The sequence below is a fragment of the Lactuca sativa genome, chromosome 8 (genome assembly GCF_002870075.4).
Source record: "Lactuca sativa cultivar Salinas chromosome 8, Lsat_Salinas_v11, whole genome shotgun sequence".
Lineage (NCBI taxonomy): Eukaryota > Viridiplantae > Streptophyta > Magnoliopsida > Asterales > Asteraceae > Lactuca > Lactuca sativa.
In genome coordinates this window covers 59,389,517-59,398,549 of record NC_056630.2, presented here as the reverse complement: position 1 = coordinate 59,398,549, position 9,033 = coordinate 59,389,517, and the positions used below count along the sequence as shown (strand labels likewise).

General features: G+C 31.4%; 1 protein-coding gene across 3 annotated transcripts; it reads left to right on the top strand.

Moving 5' to 3' along the window:
* The first annotated feature begins 2,521 nt into the window (after nucleotides 1–2,521).
* Nucleotides 2,522–8,820, top strand: LOC111911244 (glutamine--tRNA ligase). 3 transcript variants are annotated; one of them, XM_023907030.3, is made up of 22 exons: nucleotides 2,522–2,764; nucleotides 3,406–3,456; nucleotides 3,625–3,696; nucleotides 3,801–3,900; nucleotides 4,011–4,106; nucleotides 4,184–4,245; nucleotides 4,362–4,559; nucleotides 4,661–4,816; nucleotides 4,893–5,039; nucleotides 5,139–5,225; nucleotides 5,309–5,506; nucleotides 5,607–5,705; nucleotides 5,779–5,910; nucleotides 5,980–6,116; nucleotides 6,198–6,297; nucleotides 6,854–6,949; nucleotides 7,024–7,124; nucleotides 7,241–7,346; nucleotides 7,445–7,534; nucleotides 7,636–7,765; nucleotides 7,834–7,936; nucleotides 8,600–8,820. In XM_023907030.3, exons 1-21 carry the CDS (start codon nucleotides 2,654–2,656, stop codon nucleotides 7,926–7,928), a joined length of 2,364 nt encoding a protein of 787 aa, XP_023762798.1. In that variant the 5' UTR covers nucleotides 2,522–2,653; the 3' UTR covers nucleotides 7,929–7,936; nucleotides 8,600–8,820. The 3 variants fall into 3 exon arrangements, with proteins under 3 accessions (XP_023762798.1, XP_023762797.1, XP_023762796.1); XM_023907029.3 differs by having other exon boundaries at nucleotides 8,595–8,820; XM_023907028.3 differs by lacking the exon at nucleotides 8,600–8,820 and having other exon boundaries at nucleotides 7,834–8,181.
* The last annotated feature ends 213 nt before the right edge of the window (nucleotides 8,821–9,033 follow it).

The following is a 9,033-nucleotide window of genomic DNA, read 5'->3' as shown; positions in this document are numbered from 1 at the left end:
CAATGTAACAGTCCGGTTAAAAATGAGTTTTTCAGATGTCAAATCCTTATCAACAACAAAATAACCTCGTAATTTTCAACAAATTAATATTTATTCAATTTAAAAAAAAGTTTCATAATTTTTTATATAAGTTACAAAGTCTTTCGAATTGAAATTTATCGTCTACTTCTGCATGTTTTAGAGACGATACATCATATGCACATGGTATCACCACTTTGGAAATCCGGGTTTAAATCATCAAGCCACTTGTCAAGTTCTCCAGGGTTTTGATTTTAAAATAAATAAAGATAAAATTAATTGGATGTAGAAACTTATTACAAAAATAAAAATGACCAATCTCAGAAAGAAAGAGTTTGTCAAAGAGTCTGACTTCCGCTTTTAATGGATCAACTCGAGGAGAAGGTTTTGCAACTCAATCAAGAACACCCTATGCATATAAATAAAATAAAAAGTTTATGAATAAAAATATCATTAAAGAAAGAAAAGAAGTTTAAAAATATTAAAACTTGCCTTTGGTTGTCTTTTTGTCAGTATCATATTCAGCGTGTACTTCAACAATAGTCTTTTTGTCTTCAGAAAGTATTACTTCTGTACACTAATGAAAAGATATTATTTGATTATAGAATTTGGTACATGGTAATTAAAGAGGGAATGAAATTTGTGTTTCTCATATAGAAATGGAATGGAGCATTCCTCACTCAATTTGAGTGATTCTCATTCCATATAATTTCATGTTGTTTCTAATTGTACATCACGAAGAACATGTTTGAATGGTTCATTCCATTCCCTCAAGCCAACCAAACATGATAATGGAATGGAATAAACAAATCAATTCCATTCATTTGTGATTCCATTCTATCAAAGTTACGAAAATTATAGCAAGACCTAAGTAGGACAGTCTTTCCTGGAGTAAGGCCATAATAGTCTTTTGAGTCCTTCATTCTAAAGTCGGATTGCTCGATATAAACAACTTTTCGAAATGGTACCTTTCAAGAAAAAAAATAGAAAAATGCACTCGATATAAAAATCTAAAAAAATAGAAAATATTAATAAAATAAAAAGCCAACCTTGTACTAAGAAGATGGATCATCCGCTGGCGCGTCCATTTCTTTGCATCATGGTCTGTTACTAAACTGCCATTAAGATTTTGTAATAACAACCTAAAAACATTAAAATTCAATAAGAAGATTATTAATATAAATCACATTTTGGTCCATGAGTTCATCTGATTTTTGCATTTTTAGTCTCCCAAAAGTTTTCTCTTGCACTTTTGGTCCTGCTTTTAGGTTTCTCTATTGTTTTTGGTCATTGTTTCAAGTAAAATGCCCAAAATTTTGAACCAAAACTGGAGAAATCAGTTATATATTCAGACCCAAAATAGTCAATTTGCTCGGAATAAGTCTAAAACGTTACAAAAACCTCAAATAAAGACCTAAAATTGTAAGATGAAACTTTTGGTGACCAAAACTGAATAAATAGCTATACTCAGTGACCAAAAATGCTATATCAGAGTTACATTTTTGGTCCCTAAGTAACCCAAAAGTTTTATTTGGTAATTTTGCTCCTTATTTGAGGTTTTCTTAAAGTTTTTGGTCCCTATTCAAAGTGAAATGACTATATTTTAGGACCAAAATTGGAAAAACCAGCTGTACTCAGAGACCGAAAATAATCATTTTACATGGAATAGGGTCCAAAATGTCATAAGAACCTAAAACATGGACCAAAAATTTAAAAGAAAACTTTTTGGGCTCAAAATTTTAAGATAAAAAATTTTATGGTGAAAAATGTAATTTAGTGTACCTTTAGTGGATGCAGCACAACCATTGTACACGAAGCTACTTTATTTAACTCTTAACACACATGGTACTCGAGGCGTTCCAACCGTATCATACTACCATCACTAAAAAAAACCACAAGTACAACGCTATTAATTATTATAGTAAAAAGAAAAATAAAAAATAAAAAAGTTACAGATTACTACCTTCTTGTAATCCCAATTCCTCCAACAAAACCATTTATTGCAGTTGAAGTCACACATCTGCGCCTCAATCGAGCTAGTGTCATCAACCGATGGTCACAAGCCGATTCAATTATAAAAACAACATAATATTAATATTAATGTTTTCTTTTCTTATAAATAATTGTGAGATTGACTTTGACTTCTACTTTCATTTACTTTGTGTTTTGACATTACTGTGTTGGTTATATTCAAACGTAAATACTAAATACTCCCATACGCAAGATTGGTAAAGACTTAGGGCGTCTAGCAACCAATAATATGAAGCGCGACGTTTCTCAAATTCAAGCGTACAAAGATACAAAAAACACAAATACAAAAAGTAAATGTTTTATTTTTTATATAAAAACACAAATACAAAGAGTAAGTAAATAAATACCGCATGCGTAGCACATTAAGAACGTTAGAGATTGAAGTACATTATTTGTAAAGTACAAGGACCATTTATGTAACTTTATCTTTTTAATTCTTAGCCGTGAGAACCACGCAAAATTTCCATAGTTTCGTCACGTGAAAACCCCCAAAAACATTTCATCCCCAAAACGTTACATTTGCCAGGGTTTATTACAGGGGTTTATTTCAATACGCAATCTCTCAAAAAATCTACAGATTTCGGAGAGATTGAGGTGGAGAAAGATGGTGGAAGCTCTTGACCTTTTTCTGAAGATCGGGTTAGATAAGCGCACTGCAGAGAACACCATCGCCAACAATAAAGTCACCACGAACCTCGTCGCTGTGATTAACGAGGTATGGTTTATACTGATACTCAAAAGGCTGCATGCAATTGCATCATGAACAACTTATTTTGGTGTATGCGCGTGATTGGTCTGAAGTAGATTCAAGGAGTTTTGATTCTTTCCTTCGGGAATCTGGATTGCGGCTGTGTATCATAATCGAGCTGTTGCTATTAACAGTTACATCAAGTATTTCTGGAGAGATTTATAGAGATGTTTTTATTAAAAGAACATGATTCTGTCTTCCGAGTTCCCATATGAAACAAATTGCAAACAACTTTACAGTGAAAAGCATTTTTTTTGTAGTGAAAATTTATCCCATTATGTTGTTCCTGCCAGAATAACATCTTTACTGAGAAAAAAAGAGGACAAAACATGGTTTTCGACTTGTTTTTCGCACACAGATTGTTTTTACAAGGATTTGACTACATTTTCGATCTTGTTTAGGCTCATGAGAGTCAAATTGTATCTTTTTCTCAGGTGCTTAAGAGAGTAGTTACACTTCTAAAGCAGCCTCTCTTACTTTCAGTTTAATTGTTGTCACAAGACTATCACTTCAGCTTCATATTTCTCATAAACTTGTTTGGATATGTTATATGTAATTATGTATACATACCCCTCTTCATATTCAAATATTCAATGCTGTCTCTGCAGGCAGCTGTTACTGATGGATGTGAACGTTCTACAGGCAATCTTCTCTATACGGTAAATCTCTTGACATAATGTTTGTCTTTCATCTTTAACATGAACATGTTGATATGCAAATTTCTAGTTTGAATTTCACTTCTACAAGCCACCAGATTTATATTTTCTATTAAAAAAAAGCCATATGAAGTTTTGAGTATCATACCAATGATTGCTTCTGCATAACAGGTTGCTACAAAATTTCCAGCCAATGCCCTTGTTCATCGTCCCAAGTTGCTGGAATACATTGTTTCTTCTAAGGTCTGAAAGATTCCTTTTCACATCAGTCTCTTCATATATGTTTAAATTTCCAGTAAACTGCTAGAAGAAATACTAAAAATCTAAAATATATTCCCATCATTCAGATAAAGACTCCAGCCCAAGTAGAAGCTGCATTTGCATTTCTTACAGTCACTGGTTCAGAGGATCTTGATATTAATAAATTCGAGGAAGCTTGTGGAGTAGGTGTGAAACTTCAAACTATTGCTATTGTTTTCCAAATAATTGAAAGTATATTATGCTAAGATCTTTAATTCTTGTGAATTAATATAATTGAAATACTTATTTGGTAACAGGGGTTGAGGTCTCTCTTGAAGATATAGAAAACACAGTTAATGAAATCTTTGAAGAGAAAAAGAGTGCAATTTTGGAGCAAAGGTATCGAACAAATGGTGAGTTTCAGTTTTCTTATATTTCCTTAATATGTATTGGATTTGAGTCTGATGTGTCATTTGATGATTGGTTTCAGTTGGTGATCTGTTTGCTCATGTCAGAAAGAAGCAGCCTTGGGCAGATCCAAAGATTGTTAAGGTAAATAAGTTAAATAAGTTAAATAAGTTAAATAAGTTAAATAACTCACTTTTCTTGTTTTACCTATCTTTTTTTTATCAAAAATTGATTAGTATCTTTCATGTTTCTTTCACCAGAGTCTTATAGATTCAAAGCTATATGCTTTACTTGGTGAAAAAACTGCAGCAGATAACGAGAAGCCTGTAAAAAAGAAGAAAGAGAAGCCTGTTAAAGTAGAGGTCAAAAATACCCCTGAAGAAGCTCCTCTCCAGACACCATCTGAAGAAGAACTCAATCCTTATTTAATATTCCCTTCACCTGAAGAGAATTATAAGGTTATCTTTACTTTATATTGACTCATGGCTTTCTTCTATAAATCTTTATTACTCTTTTTGGCAAGTTTTTCAATTTCTTTAAGATTGTGTATATGTAACAGGTGCATACAGAAGTATTCTTCAGTGATAATAGACCTGTGCTCAGAGCATGCAATTCAAAAGCATTATTAGAGAAACATTTAAAGGCAACAGGAGGAAAAGTTCTTACCCGATTTCCACCAGAACCCAATGGATACCTTCATATAGGTCATGCAAAGGTATGTTTCTATTTATAGTAATATCCTACAAAATTCATTAGATTAAAGATATTTAATTATAGGGTATGATTTTCAGGCTATGTTTGTTGACTTTGGTCTTGCAAAAGAAAGAGATGGAGGATGCTACTTGAGATATGATGACACAAATCCTGAAGCTGAGAAAAAAGAATACATTGATCATATTGAAGAAATTGTAGGGTGGATGGGGTGGAAACCTTTCAAGGTAAGAAAAAAATTATAAAATAATATAAATCTGTGATTTTAGTAAAGTATGTTGTTGGTTTTTCCCCTAAAGGGTATTCTTGGAATTTAAAATTTTCAGATCACATACACCAGTGATTACTTTCAAGAACTGTATGATTTAGCAGTGGAGCTCATACGTAGGGGCCACGCTTACGTGGATCACCAGGTTTATTATTAAATTAATATTTTATTGTTTAAATGGTTTCAATATACTTCAACTGATTATATTCATATTTTATTTAATAATAGAGTGGTGATGAAATAAAAGAGTACAGAGAAAAAAAGATGAATAGCCCATGGAGAGATAGGCCCATTTCAGAATCACTTAAACTCTTTAATGATATGAAATGTGGATTAATTGAAGAAGGAAAAGCTACACTTAGAATGAAACAAGATATGCAGAGTGACAATTTCAACATGTATGACCTCATTGCATATCGAATCAAGGCAAGTATTTTTTTTTTCAAAAAAAAAAAAAAAAAAAAACTATAAGTAGTTTATATATATATATATATATATTTGGTATTAATTGATTTTTTTTTTTCAGTTTACACCTCATCCACATGCGGGAGACAAGTGGTGTATTTACCCAAGTTATGATTATGCACATTGCATTGTGGATTCCCTTGAAAATATCACACATTCGGTATTTATTTATTTATTTTTGTATTTGTGTTTTTATATTAAAAAAATAAAACATTTACTTTTTTTTTTTGTAGCTTTGTACGCTTGAATTTGAGACACGTCGCGCATCATACTACTGGTTGCTAGACGCCCTAAGCCTTTACCAGCCTTACGTATGGGAATATTCACGTTTGAATATAACCAACACAGTAATGTCAAAACGCAAGGTAAGTCAAAGTCAAAGTCAAAGTCAAGATTTAAAAGTCAAAAGTCAAACTTACAGTTTTTTTTGGTAGTTGAATCGGCTTGTGACTGAGAAGTATGTTGATGGATGGGACGACCCTCGGTTGATGACACTGGCTGGATTGAGGCGCAGAGGTGTGACTTCAACTGCAATAAATGGTTTTGTTAGAGGAATTGGGATAACAAGAAGGTAGTAATCTGTAACTTTTTTATTTTTTATTTTTCTTTTTACTATAATAATTAATAGCGTTGTACTTGTGGTTTTTTTTAGTGATGGTAGTATGATACGGTTGGAACGCCTCGAGTATCATGTGCGTGAAGAGTTAAATAAAACAGCTTCGCGTACAATGGTTGTGCTGCATCCACTAAAGGTACACTAAATTACATTTTTCACCCCAAAAAGTTTTCTTTTAAATTTTTGGTCCATGTTTTAGGTTCTGGTGACATTTTGGACCCTGTTCCTATTTTTGGTCTCTGATTACAGCTGATTTTTCCAATTTTGGTCCTAAAATATAGTCATTTCACTTGGAATAGGGACCAAAAACGTTATGAGAACCTCAAATAAGGACCAAAATTGCCAAAGAAAACTTTTGGGTTACTTAGGGACCAAAAATGTAATTTACTCTAATATCAGAGGTACATTTTTGGTCACCAAAAGTTTTCATCTTACATTTTAGGTCTTTATTTGAGGTTTTTGGATTTGTTCCAAGTAAGTTGACTATTTTGGGTCTGAGTATGGCTCATTTCATTTTATCTCTTTCAAAAAAAATTTGTCATTTTACTTGAAACAAGGATAAAAAAACGTTAGAAAACCTCAAAGCAGGACCAAAAGTGCAAGAAAAATCTTTTGAGGGACTAAAAATGAAAAAATCACCAAAAATGTGATTTTATGTTAATAATTCTGTTTTTGAATTTGAATGTTTATAGGTTGTTATTACGAATCTTGAGGGCAGTTTAGTAACAGACCTTGATGCAAAGAAGTGGCCAGATGCACCAGGGGATGATCCATCTTCTTACTACAAGGTTGACATTTTATTTTATTAATATTTTCTGTTTTTTTAGATTTTTTATATAATTTTTTTTTTATTTCTTGACAGGTACCCTTTTCGAAAATTGTTTATATCGAGCAATCCGACTTTAGAATGAAGGATTCAAAAGACTATTATGGGCTTGCTCCTGGAAAGACTGTCCTACTCAGGTCTTGCTATAATTTTCATTACTTTGATGGAATGGAATCTCAATTCCATTCCCTTGTTCAATTACTTACCATATTATATACCAAATTCTCTAATCAAACAATATCTTTTCATTCAGATATGCTTTTCCTATCAAGTGTACAGAAGTAATACTTTCTCAAGACAAAAAGACTGTTGTTGAAGTACACGTTGAATATGATCCAGACAAAAAGACAAAACCAAAGGCAACCAAGCTTTTTAATTTTTATAAACTTGTTTTCTTTCTTTCTTTCATGGTATTATTTTTTTTAATAAACTTTTTTGTTTTTATATATACGCACAGGGTGTTCTTCATTGGGTTGCAGAGCCTTCTCCTGGAGTTGATCCATTAAAAGTGGAAGTCAGACTTTTTGACAAACTCTTTCTTTCTGAGGTTTGTCATTTTTATTTACTTATAATAATAATAATAAAAATAAATTTCTCCATCCAAATAATTTAATTTAATCATTTTTTCTATATAATAAATAAATACAGAATCCTGGAGAACTTGACAAGTGGCTTGATGATTTAAACCCGGATTCCAAAGTGGTGATACCATGTGCATATGCTGTACCATCTCTCAAACATGCAGAAGTAGAGGACAAATTTCAGTTTGAAAGACTTGGTAAAATTATATAAAAAATTATAAATCTTTTTTTTTTGAATAAATATTAATTTGTTGAAAATTATTAGGTTATTTTGTGGCTGATAAGGATTCGACACCAGAAAAGCTCATTTTTAACCGGACTGTTACATTGCGTGACAGCTATGGAAAAGCCTGGAAGTAGTTACACAGGTAAATTTATAAAAAATAGTTTTTGTGTCTACATACATACGATGCATTTTTCAATTTTGATTTGAAAAAGAAAAATGATTTTTATTTTTGTTATTTTGAATTTTATTTTTTTTAATGAAAACATCTAGGGTTTAAACTTGAAAGTGAGTGTAATGTAATGTAACTGTTTGATGCTTATGTTTGAAATGGTGTATTGTTAGTTACCTGTTTTTACTAAATTAATAGTGATCGATGTGTGAGGTGTATCCACTTCTCTATAAAGAACTTGTAAGATTCATAAAATTTTGAATCATGGTATTTTGGAAGCTAGCTTATAAAAGTGAAAGCTAGTTAATAAGCTAAGATTAGTTGTTTTTTTTGGTTTTACCAAACAGTAAATTTCAATAAGCTAGCTTATTTTTGCCAAAATAGGCCTAAAACCACAACTTTGCAAGCAATCAACAAATCGCATTTTATGTATTTATATTTCTGAAAAACCATAGTTCAAACTTACATGTGTAGAGTTATTTCAAACCCTAAACGAACCAACTCATGACTCGAAATTGGTTTGACTTGGTTCAAAAATTATGAGTCAACCCAACTCGAGACTCAGATGAGTCAAATAATTTATGAATAGTCTTGTTGTCAATTGGATAATAACTAATAATTTTACTTTTAGCCCAGAGGCGGCAGGATATGTTAGGTTGGAGGAAACAAACAATCATTTCACCCACGGTCGACTTCTTCACTTCTCTTCGTTTTTTCATGACTACAAGACATTGAAATGCTTGTATCTTTAAAATAAGTATGTGGGTAGTGGTAAAGTGTGACGTGTAGGTAGTGGGCATAGGGGGACTTGAAATTGATAAAAAGTAAAATAAGACAATAAAGTTTGGTATTATTCATATTTCTCGACACATATAACATTTATATTAGGGAAAAATAAAGAAAAGTCCAACCAATTATATATATATATATATATATATATATATATATATATATATATATATATATATATATATATATATATATATATATATATATATATGCAGAAAAATCCTTATATTCTTTTTATATTCAAAAAGCCTTTATATTAATAGTTACCATTCGAAAAAGAC